This window comes from Syzygium oleosum, unplaced genomic scaffold (genome assembly GCF_021117445.2).
Source record: "Syzygium oleosum isolate NSW1041296 unplaced genomic scaffold, Sole_v2.1 Sole_v2.07, whole genome shotgun sequence".
NCBI classification, from domain to species: Eukaryota; Viridiplantae; Streptophyta; class Magnoliopsida; order Myrtales; family Myrtaceae; genus Syzygium; species Syzygium oleosum.
The window spans coordinates 7,699,342-7,718,021 of record NW_026607491.1 but is presented as its reverse complement, the minus strand read 5'-3'; the positions used below and the strand labels follow the sequence as shown (position 1 = coordinate 7,718,021).

At 38.9% G+C, this 18,680-nt stretch overlaps 2 protein-coding genes across 2 annotated transcripts; both read left to right on the top strand.

Annotated features, from left to right (window-relative positions):
* The first annotated feature begins 738 nt into the window (after positions 1-738).
* On the top strand, positions 739-1,721 carry LOC115674851 (protein CHLORORESPIRATORY REDUCTION 42, chloroplastic). Its single transcript, XM_030597371.2, has 2 exons — positions 739-1,115; positions 1,391-1,721. Exons 1-2 carry the CDS (start codon positions 754-756, stop codon positions 1,491-1,493), a joined length of 465 nt encoding a protein of 154 aa, XP_030453231.1. The 5' UTR covers positions 739-753; the 3' UTR covers positions 1,494-1,721.
* Positions 1,722-3,720: 1,999 nt separating this feature from the next.
* Positions 3,721-18,427, top strand: LOC115674833 (structural maintenance of chromosomes protein 3). The gene is made up of 29 exons (XM_056312967.1): positions 3,721-3,761; positions 3,878-3,953; positions 4,471-4,509; positions 4,608-4,675; positions 4,761-4,832; positions 5,179-5,258; positions 5,364-5,442; positions 5,539-5,656; positions 5,731-5,906; positions 8,197-8,442; positions 8,526-8,647; positions 9,173-9,317; positions 10,576-10,748; positions 10,821-10,920; positions 12,866-13,002; positions 13,102-13,303; positions 13,792-13,879; positions 13,964-14,114; positions 14,859-15,009; positions 15,151-15,342; positions 15,420-15,603; positions 15,688-15,758; positions 15,840-15,991; positions 16,076-16,244; positions 16,335-16,481; positions 16,808-16,903; positions 17,403-17,577; positions 17,865-18,062; positions 18,258-18,427. The coding sequence occupies exons 1-28, from the start codon at positions 3,747-3,749 to the stop codon at positions 18,053-18,055; spliced, it is 3,615 nt and encodes a 1,204-aa protein (XP_056168942.1). The 5' UTR covers positions 3,721-3,746; the 3' UTR covers positions 18,056-18,062; positions 18,258-18,427.
* Positions 18,428-18,680: the final 253 nt, after the last annotated feature.

The following is an 18,680-nucleotide window of genomic DNA, read 5'->3' as shown; positions in this document are numbered from 1 at the left end:
AATTTCATCACGATATCTTAGCTTAAGTGTTTTCCATTCCAGCTCTTTATTTCATCGGCACCACTAAAGAATAGTTTCCTCCATTGCAATGTACCAAACATGACTTGTCTCCGGATTAGCGGATTAGCGCATTCATTGAGTGTAACACTACGTTGCTATCTTCATCCTATGCAGTACATTGAAAATGGTTCTTAGTTTGTCTGAGAAATTTTATCCATGTAATCCCATGGATTCTCACTTTCGATCGAGATTCGGCGGTCTTCATATGAATATTCTGGCTTGAAGGATACCGTTGTAAGCGGAACATGTTTGATTGCTTTCGCTTATTTTGGTCGAGATTGCAAATGCCCAGCTGAAGCTTGAGAAGTAATTGAAGTAAAGACGAAGTGAATGTGCATTGAAATTAAGGAAAGTGAATGTGTCTTGCTAATTGCAGGCATTTTCAAATGAAACAAATCTTGGGTCGTTTGAGCTTCCAACACAAAGAGGCGTTCGAGCTTGCGACACAAAGAGGCGTAAAAAACCGACCGTGCAAGCTGACCGCTAGCATCGTAATCATAGATGCGCATTTTATTGACAATGTTTTACTTACAAGTTACTTAGAGCTGGTCCATCGTTAAAGATGAGTAAGGTTTTCTGTCAAATTTCCTAGATTTTTCACGAAATTACTCCGTTCCCTCCTGACTATGTGCGAGAAATTTCGATTTCATTTGCGTTAGCTGTTCACCGGGCTAAAGACAAAGGGAGCAAAACATGCCAAGAGCCCGAGTCCCACGTGACTTCCGATCCACAAAAGCATTATCCACTCGCTCTTTTATCACAGAACTTTCAACTCCCAACTTTGAGATCCTCTGTGTCACTTCGTCCATGGCGTTCTCTCTTTCCTCGACTCCTTCGTTTCCGTGCTCGACGCCCCGTACCGGTCCCGGCCGGCTAAATTGTTCGAGCGTCATCGTAAAATGCGAAGCCGACGGTTCATTGTCGGGGGCAAGATCGAAGCTAGAGGTGGGCTCTCCGGTTATCGTGACCGAGGCTCCTACGATGGTCAAGACCGCGGCGTCTATTCCGTGCCTACGGGTTAATTCGGGCTTGGTCAAGCCCGGGGATGTGGGCAGGTACGTTTGTTTCGTTCAGACCGTCCTGAAAACGTGCTTGGCAAATAATTCGTACACTCTTTGCAGACAACTTCACATGTTTTCCATTCCTACTTCAGATGAAGAACATTGGGAAAAAGAATATCACCTGTTTTCTGATTTTGATGGGAAAAAGAATTTCGTTTTTATATATGGAAAGTGTTTTTTTTAATGTTTTCTGAAACTAAACAGTCCGTCTTACCATGCCCTTTGTGTGATTGATTCGGTTTTCTTTCGAATTTGATCGTTGAATGCAGAATCGTATCGAGGAAACCGAAAGACGTATGGGCAGTTCGTCTTGCGATCGGGACTTACCTCATCGATGGCAAGTACTTCAAGCCGTTGAAGCTCGACGATTGACTTAAACCGGGATTTATCGATAGCATGATTCCGCAAAAAATTTATGTATATTCGTAGGGATTTTGGTACGCTTCAACACTATTTCTTGGGTGTCGCTCTTGGAAGAAGTTTCTGACTGGTGTCCCGGTCTTCAAGCGATACTAGATTTGATCCCATGTTTCTCAAATTGATGCACAAGAGACTTCAATGTGGCTTGCTCAAGAGAATAATCAATCATCCTTCGAGTAACCGTGAATGATTAATACTAGGCGCCGTGCGTACCGACCCTTAAAGATCTCTGAAAACTGTTTCCTCGATCCGAAAGAGGGAACTTGCTCAATAGCTCTTGCCGTTGATTTGATGATTCATGTTATATCGGACCATGATTAAGAAACCCATCAAGTCGAGTAAGGATCTAATTGCAATTTAGAACGTTTTCACGTGCGTCATGAATCGAAATATATCCATATGCGTGCTTGGTCGGGGGAAATTTTCTGTCCTATTTCATGTCCGCACGTGCCCAGTTTCACTTCTTCTGCACTGATCTTAAATCTAAATCTAATCAAAGGTGGCTAGTTGAATATTGGATAATTTTCCCCTTTCTTATCGCCTCGAGAAAAATGAGAAACACGACGAATCATATTAAGGGTAACCTAGTAAAAAGGGTATGCGAATTCTAGATTCAATAAAGATTATAGATAGAATCGAAATCGACTAGTGTGTTAATCATAAAAGATGAATGAAGACGACTAGATTGAGATCATCATTAAGGGAAAGGGAGAATTGATAGAGCGCGAGCTAATCCTAACGGGAGGACTCAATTCCTATGCCGCTCGACCTTTTTAGTCACTATTTTTCAAACCGTCAGATAGATTTCCCAAAACGGCGTCATTCCTAATGGCACGAATGACAATTTGCTTACGCTCTCGTGACAATGTCGCGGTGGCCAAATAAAATTTGCATATGATGAGAAATGCGGTGATGCCACGTGTCTCGGGAAGTCGGTAAGCACGCGGATGCTCCGGCAAAGCCAGGTCATCATCGACAGCAAGAAATCACAGATTTTCGCAGGGAATGACTTGGTTGGAGCAATCTGACAAGTTTTAGGATTTGATTGTATTTTTTGAAAGTTTTCGGACTCAATTGCATTTTCATAACGAGTTTCGGGACTTGATTGTATATTTTGAAAGTTTTAGAACTCGATTGCAATTTTCGCGATAATTTCAGTGACTTTCAGTTACTTTCGCTGCTCTTATCCACGTAAAAATAAAAGACCAAGAAATGGGCTGGGCGCTTCGTTCTTACACGACACGAGCCGCGCGATTCGGGAGAGAAGCTGGAGCTAAAAAAAACCCGACCCGAGTCCCCACCGCACACACACACTCAAGAGTCAAGAGCTCGAAGCAGTTGATGGCAGCAATTCAGCAGCAGATCCCTCCTCTCCTTTGAAAAGCGCGAGATTTCCGTTCCCTTCGCGCCCATTTTCCGAATCCCTCACCTCCCCTCCCCTCCCCTCCCTCGAGCTCCTCCCATGGCTGATCGGTGACCGTGGCGGCTCTCCCCGTCTTCCTCCGGCAAGCTCCGGCGACTTCGCCCCCCCCCTCCCCCCGCCCACCACCGTTTGACTGTAAGTCCTCCATTTTTCCTCCGGCAGCGACCCTCGCCGGCTCGCGAAGTAGAGTTCCGAGGGTTTTCCTTTTTGGCCCTTTTTTTTTGGGCTAGCTCCTCCTTCTAGCTGCTGCTGCTGCTGCTGCTGCTTCTGCTTATGCTGACTTGCTGCTAGGTATCTCCTGAGCTGCGGAGGTTGGCTCGTCTTCCTCCTCGCCGGAACCCTAGAATTTTTGGGGTGCTGGCTTCTCGCTCCCTTTCGTTCGCTTGGTTTCCTTCGGAGCTGGATCGCGCGGGTGGGGTTGTCTCCCCTCGCGGTTTAGGTTTCTAGGGTTTCGAGCGAGCGAGCGAGCTCGGGTTTGAGTGTTCCCGGACTCTCCATGGGATAGTTTCGCCCGGCGAGAATGATCCCGTCGTTTCTTAGGGGCGTACGCTTTTCGCGCCCGAGCGGAATGCAAGAAACTGCCGAGATAGTTTCTCTTTTTATACTGCTTGATCTGTATGAGGACCTAGACCGTTGTGGAATTGTTGGAGCTCTGATCCTTTAGGTCGTGATGAGATTGTTTAATGTTGCAAGCGTATTCCGAGCTTTGGTTTCTAATATGATCGCGGCTGAGATGATTCTGCCTTCAATTCGCAGAGGCGTGCTGGTTTGATAATTGCAAGATGTACATCAAGCAGGTACTCTTGGCTGGGATGAGCTATTGTTTTTCGAAACCTGCCTTGTTCGGTGCTTACCGTGATAATTTCCTACCTTCTAGTTGCGTTATACGTTTGTCATTTGAACATTGGTTCAGGTTGTAATTGAAGGGTTCAAGAGCTACAGAGAACAAGTTGCTACATCGACTTTCAGTCCAAAAGTTAACTGTGTTGGTATGAGCGATCCTCCTTTCTTGTCATTTTCTCTTATACTGATTTTTCGTGATGTTTTCAAGTGTTAGGCATGCCCCTATGTCAGGTCATGTCTAGCGGTCCATATGTCACATGATCACTAAACTTTGAGTTTAGGGTTTTCCCTTACGTTTATATAATATCTATTCACAGTTCTCCACATTTACAAAATCAATCCATACCCTTTATGGTTTTCTGCAACTAGAGAAGCCCATCTTAATTGACTAAATTTTGATCCACGTTTCAAAATACTGGAAAAGGAGCCTTGGTTTTCAACTTATACTGTACTTTGACAGTGTCTATATTCAGGATGAGCTGTGCTACGATGATTGATCTATATGCACCATAATCACAGCTTACTATCTTCTATGGGCATATCTAGTTCATGTCATCCCCTGTTAAATATTGTTGGTTTGTTGGTATAGCAGTTATCTTATTTACTTCAAGAATAGAGTTACCCATTTTTTTTTTTTTTATCTCCTGCCAAATTGATCTGCAGTTGGTGCTAATGGATCTGGCAAATCAAACTTTTTTCATGGTAAGTGAAAAGAGGTTGATTGTTGTTATGTTTTCTTTTATATTTACTGGCTAGTTGTGAAAATGATAAGGAACCTGTACTCTTTGGATGTGATGCAGCAATAAGATTTGTGTTGAGTGATATTTTTCAGAACCTGCGCAGTGAAGATAGACATGCCCTTCTCCATGTACGTTTCACCATATATTCAGCGTGTTTTTTGTCGTGAGGTGTTATTATATACGTGCTGTAATGATACTGGCTGGAATTAACAGGAAGGTGCAGGACACCAAGTTTTATCGGCTTTTGTGGAGATTGTCTTTGATAACTCTGACAACCGCATTCCGGTAACACTCCTATTTGCATTAAGCTTTCTTGATTTGGGTGAAAATTGAATGGTCTTTCTTTCCTTTTTACGATGTTGTAACAGTAAATTTTATTGAGAATACTCTGTGCTTTCTGCCTTGATGGCTTCTGAAGTGCTTAAATTTAGTGTTTTACCAGCTGAAGAGAACATATTTGTGTCGATTGTTGGCATTACTATTGTAGAGACAGAACTATTCATCATGACAATCTCTCTAAGACGTCCGTCGCAATCTTCTTCCGGGCCTTGCATTTTGATATGATATTTGAGAAAAAAATTGTTATTATCTCTATCAATCCATCTTAGTTTTGGTGCACCCTCCATGATAGGTTGATAAGGAGGAAGTGCGCTTGCGTAGAACTGTCGGTCTGAAGAAGGATGAGTATTATTTGGATGGAAAGCACATCACGTGAGTGTTGCTCATTGTCGGGGAATGTGTAGCCCAAGTGCATTCATGTCTTAAACCTTATCTTCAGACTTGTGCAACTGAATTTTCAAGCTATGTCGATTGCAGGAAAACTGAAGTTATGAATTTACTGGAAAGTGCTGGGTTTTCTCGCTCTAATCCTTATTATGTGGTGCAACAAGGAAAGGTATGCCCTCATAATTCTCTAAGTTTCTCGAAAATTCTCTTGAATTCTTTTTCTGTATTGTTTGCTATCTTCTTTCTTCCTTTCGTGTGGTTATAGATAGCGTCATTGACTTTGATGAAAGACTCTGAGCGGCTGGACTTGTTGAAAGAGATCGGTGGTACTAGAGTTTATGAGGAGAGACGTCGTGAGAGTAAGAAAATCATGCAGGAAACTGGTAAGTCATCCAAGCGTATCCTTCATGCATGGGCTATTTATTATGTGTCGATCTTATTGCTTTCTTCTGAGTAGGTAATAAGAGGAAGCAGATTATCCAAGTTGTTCAGTATTTGGATGAGAGACTAAAGGAACTGGATGAGGAGAAAGAGGAATTGAGAAAATATCAACAGCTTGACAAGCAGCGTAAATCCTTGGAATACACAATTTATGATAAAGAGCTTCAAGATGCTAGACAGAAGTTAGCCGAGGTGGTGCATAGACCAATAAGAATTGCATCTGCTTATATTACCTTATCTTATCAGTTAATCAGCTATAGTATACTTAGGACTATAATCTCATCATAACATGATTAGATATTATATAAAGTTTTCCGGCTGAGCTTCGTAAGCTTATGCATAATCTGTTTTAATTCTTTGTCATTGGTCTATCTTTTATGAACTTGAGGCCAATATGGTCTGTGCTTTTGAAATTTACTAAGATGATAGGGATGGAAGTGAGACGGGTTTGGAATGACTGGCCTTGTCCCAAAGTTGTTGATTTTCTTTTACTTTCCAAACCCGGTAGTGAGATTTGATGTAACATCCCATACCTGGCTCAGTGAAGTTGTCGGCTATTATGACCAATGATAGTATTTTTATAACGGATAAATTATCTCACATGAACTAAACAATGAGCCACCTCAAATTTGCGAACACTACCATTTAGTCAAACTGGTAAATACAACCTACGGAGCGGCAAAATATAAAGTCAACAATATTTATGACCAACGATCATAAAAATCTAAGACCTAACAATAGCGAGTAGCTAGGTTTGAAATGGTGATTGATGCTGAAAAAAATCAGATCATTATAGAACTTTTTGGGATTCATAAATTTTTATTAGAGTAAGCTGTTGTGTGTAAGTTCCAAAAACCGTTCCAAATCCTAGCAGCGTTTAATAACAATGCATATTTGCTAAGGGCCTGTTTGTTTAGGATTAAATGAAAAGCAAAAAGCCGACAAGATTACAACATCATCCGAATTCTAAAAAATCAATAAATAATTATATGTGAATTTACGTGTCAACAGTTATATGTTGTGAAAGTTCAGGTTAAAAAATTCATCATGCGTCCGTCACAATTTAGATTAAGCAAAAAGTGAAAACTAAAAGTCTATCAAAACATGACTTAAATAACCTAAGGACTATATAGGAAATAAAGGCATTGTAGTAATTATACATATCGGGTTCAGTATTGAAGTTGCCAACTATAATATCCCAAACCTGTCCCAAATCCATAAGGTTTTCTGCAATTGACCCCAAAGCTATCGAACTTTTCAACATGTGAAACCCGTTTACATGCCATTATGGTTTGGGTGGGTCCGATTCCCCTGCTTCCATCTCTTAAGATTACATCTTTGGTATGATAATACCCTTCATATGGAAAAGGGCATCATCTTCATTGATACTGGCATAACATTGAGGATGAGGTAACAATTGGGGTTGCTGAAATAAAAAATCAACAGATTCTAACTCCTGTCATGCTTCTGTGGGGAGCTTGGGAAAATTATCAACATCGTTTCATATGACATATGCTTGAAAAACTTAAAAATCCATTAATGAAGTCAAGGAGACATCAGACGGGGGCTTAGGTTAGTATCAAAGCTTTTCCCTCTTCGTAAGAATAGACATGCATGATATGGAAATGGAGAAACTAGATTTATAATGGTAGCAGTTGTGATGTTTTCTTCCTGCTTTTGATATGGTGAAACAGAAATAGTTGGGATAAGAGCAATTCAACGTCAATTGTATAGTGTACCCAAATACCAATATTTAAGATTGCGCGGATTGACCACTGAAACTGATAATACTATTGATTGAAGGGGCTGCTGGCAGTAAATATGTGGGTGACAATATATATTTTAGGAGATGCAGAATAGGATGCGATGTTGCTTGGTTGGTGCTGCTACTTGAGGACTAACTTGGATGGGACGTGGATTTGTGGCAAAGCTAGTGATCTTTGCTTCTGTTGAGTCATCTTTTGGAATTAGTGCTTGTCAATTGCCATATCAAAGCCACTAAACCATCTAGAGATTGAATATTTTACTTAAAATAATGTGTATCACCCCCTTTAGAATGTGCCTGCAATTGTGCATCTATGGAAAAATGTATTTGCCTTGATTTGAATGGTTTGATTTTGCGTTATTTAATGCTCAAGTTTATCTAGAAAGTAGTCATCAGCCATACACGTGTTGTTATTTTTCCACGTTATTTGTCAGTCATGAATCTAGTTTGTTTGTCTATCTTCTCCCACCTCAATTTTTTTCTATGTTATCAAGTGCGCTGATAATTGCATGGTGCTACTAACTATTGTGCCAAGATCTTAATTGTGCGACCCTATGTCAATATTATAAGTGTGATCAGGGTGGCTACATTTCCTCATATTCAGTTGATTTATTGTTCATACAGAATGATTATGTAAATATAAATATAGTTATATTAGGGCTCAAACAATTGATCAGGAGGCAATTGATGTCTGAGTGGTTATTTTGCCTCATTTAGATAGAGGAGGCTCGGTCAAAAGTTTCTGACACGTCAATTAAGAGCTACAACAGCTCTCTCGATGCTCGTGAGAAGTCCAAAGAGTTGGATGAAAAATTGAAAGAATTAACTAAAGCAGTTCATGGCTTAAGTAAGGAAAGAGAAGCAGCAGAACAGAGAAGAACAGAAGCTGTGAAAAAGCAGACAGAGCTTGAGCTTGATGTCAAGGACTTGCAAGAAAAAATTTCAGGGATAATCAGAGCCAAGGTATATCTGTGATTATTTACAAGATCTCCTACTCAATTTTGGATATTATGGAAAGGACATGCTTTGAATTCTTTTTCTTGCAGGAGGGAGCAGCGAAACAGCTTGAGATTTTACAGAAAGAAATTGAGGACTCAACCAAGGAGCTCACTGCTATTACTCCTCTGTATAATACTCAAGTTGATGAGGAACAGAATATAACTAAAGGGTAATACAGCGCATGCATGTTTTGTGGATAAATCATCAAATTCATAATCCATATGCTTTTGTCACATTCGGTAGTAAACTGCTTCCACTATTGTCAGTCTAATCTTTTCTCTTGGTAAATTGATTGTGACTTGACTTCTACTAGACTGAACTCCTCTTCGAGTTTTCTTGTTGTCATAGGGATGGAATTCTGTCATGAGAACCCTTTACACGATAAAAGTTTGTTGACCTTTTAAACTATGCAGAACCATTTAGTTGTTTTTCATTTTCTGTGGGCTAGTTTCGAGTTATCGTACCAGTGCTTGTGATTCCGTCTGTCTCCCTTGCATTCAGCTTTTTGTTTCCTCCTGCTAAGTTTTGCCTTCTCCATTTTTAATGAAGCTTATAGGACCAACTGTGCATGTATTCATTTAGTTTTCTGTACTTTAATTCTGCTAAATCAGTAATGGTGATTTTGTTATTACTTGCCTTTTGGCCGTCTTCTTCTAAGAACTCTCTTGTACTAATAAAGTTCCTCATGATGTAGAATTATGGAGCTGGAGAAAAAGCTTAGCATGCTATATCAGAAGCAAGGTCGGGCCACCCAATTTTCAAGTAAAGCTGCTCGGGATAAATGGCTTCAAAAGGAAATTGATGATCTTGAACGAGTTCTTTCTATTAATTCAACTCAGGTTAGAACACTTGTGTTATATTCCGCTTACGGTTATCTCTTTGATAGATGCATCTAATGTGTCATGCCTGATTGATATTATTTTGTATAAGTGTATAAAGGAGTGCCAGTTCCCAATGCACTTGATATCTTAATTGGAAAATACTGTGTTGTCTCACTTCTCATTCCTTAAAAGTTTACCCATGCATAAAATAAAAAAAGTTTAACAAATTAGTATATCAATGTAAATTACTATATGTTTTATCCCTTTCGAAGAGCCTTTTCAAACAGGGAAGATTACCACTTCAGCCACTTCCAAAATAACTACCTACTCGAAGTAACTCCCAATCCAATAACTTTTCTTTATACATATGCTTTCAGCTTTGAGCATGTGTATAGTACGTGCAAAATCCTAGTAATCATTTACCAGAAAAATGAGGTCTCACTGATCCATCAAAGAAAGAGTATGAGAAAATGGTTTCTCTGCAGGTGAAATAATTCAAATTTACCCATCTAATTTGTTTTTTCCAATTGACAATGCCAGACCCCTAATTTTTTGGTGCTCTTAGTTTTATCTTCCTCAAAATTATTAAGGACATTGCAGGACTGATGGAAGCTGACAACTTTCTTGTTTTCCTGTTATCACTATAATACAGTCCTTTTGATGCCCAAATGTCCTGTTTAACCAGTACCAGTTTCAACCCAAATCAAACTGAAGAATGCCTTAGAATTATGCTATGAGGAGGACTGAAATTCAATAGCTATCCAAGAAGCCTTTACATGCCCTTCCTTATTGGATGTTCTCTTTATTTGTAGTTTAATTTATTAGCTTATAAGTCAGTACACTATTTTTCCTTTTTTCTTAGACTAAGAAAGAGGAGTAGCACGAGAGGATCCTAGTATCTGAGGCACTCATCGGCTTCAGTACTGGCCAAAAAAGGTCTTTGTTGGACTTTATATCTATTGAGACAATCTGAATGCTGTTTGAAGTTCTTAATGTTTGTTCCTGGGGGAACATTGAAATTGTTCCTCTTACCTGTTTTTTGGTACTTTCACGATCTTGAGGAGGAACTCTGTTTTAGATAGTTGTATGTAGTCTACATAATAATAAAAGCATAGGGCAGATCAATCATTCTACAAGTTGGCTTCTTTCATCTGTTACCATACATTGCCTTATGATTTCAGTGGTGATTCACTTTCGCATGGCTTGTCTGTCCAAAAAGTCTATATTGCTGCCACAATATTTTATTATTGTTGGTTTTCTTTGTTTATGATTATAGGAGCAAAAGCTTCAAAAGGAAATTGATCAGCTTAAAGCTGAGTCAAGTGAGCAAGATGTGTACATTGAGAACCGTAAAACTGAGATTGCAAAGTTGGAATCCCTCATTCCTGAGACAAGTGGAAGGCTAAGGGATTATAAGGCACAAAGGAATAAGCTACAGGATGAGCGGAAGTAGGTTTCTATAACTTCTTTTGAAAATGCTGGACATGTCTTTGGTTTCTTTCAAATAATCTATGTTGACAGATCATTGTGGGACAAGGAAAGCGAACTTTCAACTCAGATCGATAGGTGGAAAGCAGAGGTCGATAAGGCAGAGAAGAACCTTGATCATGCAACACCTGGTGTGAGTAATCCTTTTCGTCTCAATGCTAATAGAATGTGTAAATATTATATAAAGAATCCTTGTACTTAAATATATATTTCAAATTTAGTCTGGATCAGTATGATGGCACTTATTTTTTTTGGGGTTGATTTGATGCAGAACTTTTATGTGAAACATGTGTAATTTTGATGGGCCATTTCATTGGCTCAGCTTTTATCCATGTAATTCCACGTCATAAAAAAAGAAAACCCACGGCACATGAATCGACTAGTTTTCTTAACTTGATTGACTTCAAATGGATTTAAACTAACTGAATTGACCTATTGACTTGAAGGGTTAAAAGTCCAGTAATTGTGCAATTATGGTTGATTGCGTAATTTTTCCATAAAAATATTAAATGCGAACTACCATGGGCTACGTTTGAATTACTTATTCAAGTACTTGCATCTTTATGAATAACGTACTGGCCTCTTCTTTTTTTCTTTTTTGGATACGTGAAAGAAAATAGTACTATAGGGCACCAAGGGGTGCAAACCCATATACAAAAGGGAAAATGACCCAAATAGCTTATAAACTTTGGTTCGATGTGCGATATCATCCTTGAATTTGTTCAATGTGGTCCCCGAACTTTAGCCCAATGTGCAATGTCATCTCTAAACTTTTAATTGTTTCAATGTGGTCGTTGAACTTTTGTTACATGTTCAATTTAGTCCCTTGATTATCTGAAATTGTTCAATGTTCTTCTTCCATTCATTCAAGTTGACAGAATTTGTTGATTTGGCTTTCAAACTAGTATGTTTGAATGGGGGACAAAACAACATGTTACACGTGGATTATCCACATAAGATATTAAACTCAAAATAGAATATAATCATACTTTTAATCTGTTTAATTTGTTCTATTTGAAAAAAATGATTATTCATGTTATTTGATGACGTTGATTATTATATCCTGATTTGAATTGAATATCTTATGTGGATAATCCACGTGTAACATTATTTTTTTGTCCAATGTTCAAACTTACTGGATCGGAAGCTAAATCAGCAAATTCCGTTTACTTGAATTAATGGAAGGTTAACCTTGGATATTTTTATATAGTCTAGGGACTAGGTTGAACATTTATCAAAAGTTCAAAAATCACATTGAATAAATTAAAAGTTCAAGGACAACATTATATATCGTGTTGAAGTTTAGGGATGACATTGAACAAATTAATAGTTCAAGGATGAAATTGCACATTAGGACAAAGATCAGGGACTGATTGTGTAAATATCCCTATACAAAAGGAGCTAAAAAACAAAATAGCTCGGTTACAAGACAAGTCGTTAGATAATTTGTAAATGTTTTAAAAAACTGCCTTTTCACTTGAGTTTGCCAAGTGCAGTGCCTAAAATAAAATTTCGAGGTCAAGAACCAAGTTTCTCCAAGTTGCTGCATAATCCTTGAAATAGAAATAGGTTTGTCCACTCGGAATGAAGCAGTTTGTTGTATGTTTTTTCTATTTTTTCTTTTCTTTGGCCCTTTACAAGCATTTTGGTGGGCAGGCGGTGAGGTCGGGCACGATATATCTTTAAGTAGCTAGTTTTTAATCAATGCCAGAGCAAATCTTTCATGAGGCCTTAATAACTTTCCAAGAAGAGAGTAGAGTAGGTCGTAATCCATTGTTGCTCGGAAGGCAGTAGTTGTGTAGATATAGGACTCTTTTGATTTGCTAACCTAGGGATATGAACTAAATGGGTTAGGGAAAAATCTTAGCAAATTGCATAAGAGGAAATTTCACCTTAGCAATATATAACTTGATTGTGTCACATTCAAATTTATTTTAGAGGCCATAGACATGAGTGTACTTATCATTTTATCAGAAAATTGGGGATGTCAAGCCATATAAAGGGAAAAAAAGCATGGATTTGACTGTAAAAGCAGTTCATAAACTGTATCATATGATAAATTGTCTGCATATTTTCAGGATGTGAGGAGAGGGCTTAATTCTGTCAGAAAAATCTGCCGAGAGTACCAGATGTCTGGGGTTTATGGTCCCATCATTGAGTTGCTTGATTGTGATGAGAAGTTCTATACTGCAGTGGAAGTTACTGCAGGAAACAGGTAAGTGGATATTGTTTTGTAATTTTCATGTTTTCACTTGATTTTATTGATTGTATTTCTTGATTTTCCTGAGATGACTGATTCTGTTCATTAAAACAGTTTATTTCATGTGGTGGTTGAGAATGATGAGATTTCTACCCGGATTATTAGACACCTTAACTCACTGAAAGGCGGACGAGTCACTTTCATACCTCTGAACAGGGTTAAGCCCCCAAATGTAAATTATCCACAAAGTTCAGATGTGATTCCTCTATTAAAGAAACTGAAGTTCTTACCAAATTACACTCCTGCATTTGCCCAGGTTAGCCTTTCTCACTGTTTTTTTTGTGCTAGAAGCTAGAGCACTGCTGTTCTGCCTTTCTCAGAGTTAGATATGTATGATAGTCGAACTTTTGAGAGATTGTATTGGCAGGATCCAAAGGATACTGGTTTTGTAGGATGTGAGGCGAGAGGCACTTGATTGGGAAAAGGGCGTAAGTTTTGTTTTATTTCATCTTAGATATTAAAGGATGAGATATGTCAAGTCGTTGGTGTTATACACCATGTTCGTGAGCACAATGCAATTTCTTATTAAAATTAATTGTAATAGTAAGTAAGTACTGGTAAGTACTGGCTAACAAAGAACAGACTTCCATGAGGGAAGTGGTGGGTAGTGGGTACATGTCTTAGGTACACTTCATAGGTACCAGTTGGTAGGTGCACTTCACACCCTTTATCCTATTGTCTGGCTTACTGCATGAAATTGGATGGAAATCCAACTTATATTAAGGCAATCTCCTATTTGCTTAGGTTTTCGCTAGAACAGTGATTTGCCGAGATTTGGATGTGGCTACAAGGGTAGCTCGTAATGATGGTCTGGATTGTATAACTTTGGAAGGTTAGTAAAAATGTAATTGACTGGTTCATGGCATCCTTTTCTTTTGACGCCTATACATGGGACTCACTTTTAATTTTGTGGCAGGTGATCAAGTTAGTAAGAAAGGTGGTATGACGGGGGGATTCTACGACTATAGGCGCTCAAGGTTGAAGTTTATGAATATAATCAGGCAAAATACAAAATCTATCAACATGAAGGAAGAGGAGCTGAAGAATATTAAGGAGGAATTGCAAAATATCCTTTTTGCTTACAAAACAGTCGTCCCTTTGGTTCTTTATTCCAGAGGTGGTTCGACTACTGCTTATCTTGTCAAATACATATTTGACAGTGTTTTTCAAAGTGGACTGGACTTGCCAGTTCACCTGAATGCACCAAGAACTGGTCTCTATTATATTTATTGAAGTGTGACTGGTCAAAAATTGGATTCCAGTGGTGATGACCTGCTTGAATAAGTGAAATTGGACCTGGTCAGTCGGGTCAGAAATAGGTTCAACCTAATTTCTAGAAAATTGCATGCTTTAAACCTGCCACTAAGGGATCCATTGTTTCAAGTATTAAAGGTCCCCAGATATAGTTGTTATGTAGAGATTATAAAACCCAGGTTTCAGGTGGAGCTCACACTAGGGAAACATGGTTCCTGAGTGGGTTTAGCATGCCTTCGGTGACCATGCTGGGTAGGCAAATGTACATTTTTTTAATGCCAAGCAGATTCCACTTTTTGGTCTTTTAAGTGATTATTGGGCCTATAGAGGTGACAGAGGGATCCACTAGCCTGCTACGATGCAATTTTCGTCTCAACTTTCTTAACTGATGGTCGCAAATTTTTTGGCCAATCGTGATTTTCTTTTAAATTTCTTGGCTTGTGGGTGGGCCTATACTTTTCTATGAGAAAATATCTGTGGACACCGAGCTGCTTTCTTTTGTCTCATTTTAGTCTTGGCCAAATTTTGTGGGTTGTTTTCACTTAACTTTTCTCACAGAAAGACCAGGAAATAACAGAACTTGTCTCTGAGCAGCAAAAAGTTGATGCTGAGCTGGTGCATGTTAAATCAGAGTTGGAACAGCTTAAGCTAGATATCTCCAATGCTAAAAAGCAGAAAATGCTAAATACGAAAGCTACTGAAAACAAGGTATAAATGTTCTTGACTATGTCACATCACTTATCGGGCTTTATTGGCCTATTCAAAGGCTGTTTCTAATGGAAGCTTTTACATTCCCCCCTCCCTCATTTTCTCCTGCCTTCTTGCTTATGCGATGCAAATTGTTTGCAGATGAAATCGCTTGTGGATGTCAGAACTCAGATCGATCAGCTCAAAGCCAGCATGGCGACGAAGCGAGATGAAATGCGCACGGAGTTAATTGACCATCTGTCACCTGAGGAAAAAAAATATCTGTCAGAACTGAATCCTAAGATAAAATTCGAAAAGGAGCAGCTTATTGCTTGCAAAACAGATCGCATTGAGGTTGGCAATGAGAACCTTGCCAGAGTACAGTGTTTCTGTTTTTGTGCATATTGGTCATCACTTTTGTTTGTTTGCAGACGGAAACAAGAAAAGCAGAGCTTGAGACTAACCTTGCAACTAATCTCAAGAGGCGGAAGCAAGAGTATGAGGCTATTATATCCTCATCAGAGACTGATTTGCATGAAAATGAAGCGGAATCAAAGTGGCAGGAGCTAAAAGATGCTGAATCATTGGTCATTGATGCAACCCAGCGATTAGAAGGTGGAAATTTTGGATTGATGGGAATATTGTTGTTTTGAAGCTTTAGATTTTGTTCATGCTTTTGACTGAAACAAAAATTGTCAGGAATTAATAGAAGTATAGAGGAAACAAATAAACAAATCAAAAAGATGAAAGACGAGATGGCGAAGTTGAAGGTACTATTTAATTTTTTCAGTTTGGACTAAATTTTGGTATTCTACTCTTGGGTTTCTTCTCAAATGATTGCTCGAATGCAGGCTTTGGAGGACAACTATGAGAAAACACTTCAGGATGAAACTAAAGAACTTGAACAACTCTTTAGCCGGAGGAATGCTCTTATAGCTAAACAGGATGAGTACTCAAAAAAGATACGGAACTTGGGCCCATTATCTTCTGATGCTTTTGAGACGTATGTTCCCTTTGCTACTGAATTTTAATTTGGCTTCCACTATTGAAGCTCATCAGACCTCATTTTATGTGTTTGAGATTATAGGTATAGACGGAGGAGCATCAAAGAGTTGCAAAAGATGCTTCACAGATGCAACGAGCAGCTCCAACAGTTCAGTCATGTAAACAAGAAAGCACTTGATCAGTACGTGAACTTCACAGAGCAAAGGGAGGAACTCGAGAAAAGGCAAAGAGAACTAGATGCTGGTGATGAGGTATCATTTTGACAAATATTTATCTGTAACAAGCTTTTATGTGAGCTAAAGTTGGATTAATTCCTGATTATATTCCTTCTCTAATTGCAGAAAATTAGCGAACTAATATCAGTTTTAGATCAAAGGAAGGATGAGTCAATTGAACGTACGTTCAAAGGTGTTGCAAGGCATTTTCGAGAAGTATTCTCTGAACTGGTACAAGGCGGTCATGGACATCTGGTTATGATGAAGAAAAAGGTCTTTTATTTTTCTGAAAACTAATATCCCTTCTACAAGTTGTCATGACATTTAATAGTGCAACTCATATTTCTGGTGATCAGGCCTCCATAGTTTATTGCCAAACAAGTTATTTTCCACCTGTCCCTTTGTTGGTTATTATTTTGAGAGAGGACTTTTACCCTTTTGGTGGGAACTGGGAATAGATGCTGTAGCCGGGATTATGGCTTTGCCTTTCATTTTTGTTTATGCTTACCCTCTCTAGAGAGATGGTTGGATGTCCATCTCTGGAATACTCATTTTCACTGCAAGCTAATACATATATCCTGTTTTGCCTTAACTTGCAGGATGGTGATCAGGCTGATGATGATCAAGATGAGGATGGACCTCGTGAAGCAGATTTAGAGGGAAGGGTAGAGAAATACATTGGCGTTAAAGTCAAGGCATGTAATTTCTTGCTGTAGCATTTCATTTTCCATTCTGATGAGTTGGCTTAATATGTGAAGCACGCACTTTTAACTTATCCAGCCAATGATCTTTCTGCTGTTTTCTAACGGCAAAACACATCCTGAGTCCTTAGAAGGAACAAAAATAAAAAATAAAAAAAATCCAAGCCCTTTAATTATGTGTTGTTGGGCACATGGAGTATTGTGCTATATTCTGTTTCTATTACGAAAATCTTTCAGGAAACAGCTTTTGACTGAGTACTACCATGGGATGCAAGTTTGTTTTCTGTTGTCTATTCCCTTTCATTTTTTGGAGAGGAGGGAGTTTATGAGTAGATTAGGGTGGTTCACTGAGAGATAAAAGGGTGTGTTTTTCCCTTAGAATTTGGGCTTCTGGAAATGGTAACCGCTTCCAGCCTTGGGACCAATTAATGATGTCTTCCAGATTGCGAGAACCGAAGTATCTTCTTTCCGAGACTGATTTGTGGTATTTCAGGTTTCTTTTACTGGGCAAGGGGAGACACAATCGATGAAGCAATTGTCTGGAGGTCAAAAAACTGTTGTTGCCCTTGCTTTAATCTTTGCTATACAAAGATGCGATCCTGCTCCCTTTTATCTCTTCGATGAGATAGACGCAGCACTGGATCCTCAGTACAGAACAGCGGTCGGGAGTATCCTTTTTTTCCCTTCATCTCGACTTGGTCTTTCGCATTCCTGAACTCCCTGGTCCTTTGTTCATATGTAAATCTTAATCTAATGCCTGATCATTGTCATTCAGGCCTTTCTCTCATGCAATTCTTTTCCAAGTGAATGCTGGTAGATTGCCGACGACAGTTTGTCGTACCTCCAGGGCAAAGTAGAAATGTTTCTGTGTCCATTTATTGATGCTCAGCTATTTAAACTAGTAATCTGTGTGGAGACAAGCCGCTTTCAGGATATCCTTAAATCATCGTTTTAGATATGATTCGTCGTCTGGCAGACACATCGAGCACGCAGTTCATAACCACCACTTTCCGGCCAGAACTTGTGAAGGTTGCAGACCAGATATATGGTGTGACCCACAAAAATCGAGTAAGCCGTGTCAATCTTGTTTCCAAGGACGACGCATTGGATTTTATCGAGCATGACCAGTCGCACAATGCAGAGTGAGGCTAAGGTTAGAACTCTGCTCAGTCTTGAACCTGTCCTCGTTGTTATATACATACTTGTTCGGTGGATCTGTGAGAAGGCATCCGTTACTATCTAATTTTTCAGCATCTGCATAGTTTAAGGGGACTTGGCACAAATATTGCCGTAGCTTTGCATTTTTCTTAGCTGTTAAAGGGTGACATTTGGACCTTGACATCTGCAGGAAGTGAAGAGATGTTGGATGCTGTATAAAAAATCTGATGCCAAAGTCGACATTGTAAAGTATTCATAACTTGGTATTTTAGATACGTAGGATGCTCATATCTTCTGCTATACTTGGATCAATGTCGAGGTGTAGAGCTAGCGTCTTTGTACACATGACATTTGCCGTAACTGCTTCAAAAAGAAAACTTATTTGCTGGGTTTGCTATATTATATGAAACTTGGAGCTTTCACACCATTTGGCTTTCGTAGTCTATTGTTCATCGATAGTTGATTAATAAGTCATTTTTTCACAGAATTAGTATTTTTGTCATTTGACTAATCAAATTTCTGTCATTTATGAGGCTCGCCATATTCATGATATGCGTTCATATACAAACCTGATACAAGCTAAAAACTCGATCGTGTCGTCCTTCAAGCAATA

What these genes read in the sequence shown, in the direction of transcription:
- LOC115674851 (XM_030597371.2), top strand. Translation starts at nt 754, where the DNA reads ATGCCAAGAGCCCGAGTCCCACGTGACTTCCGATCCACAAAAGCATTA. An exon ending in AAGCCCGGGGATGTGGGCAG is followed by an intron (nt 1,116 to 1,390) that starts GTACGTTTGTTT and finishes CGTTGAATGCAG; the next exon opens with AATCGTATCGAGGAAACCGA.
- LOC115674833 (XM_056312967.1), top strand. An exon ending in TTGGATGGAAAGCACATCAC is followed by an intron (nt 5,259 to 5,363) that starts GTGAGTGTTGCT and finishes TGTCGATTGCAG; the next exon opens with GAAAACTGAAGTTATGAATT. An exon ending in ACGAGATGGCGAAGTTGAAG is followed by an intron (nt 15,759 to 15,839) that starts GTACTATTTAAT and finishes GCTCGAATGCAG; the next exon opens with GCTTTGGAGGACAACTATGA.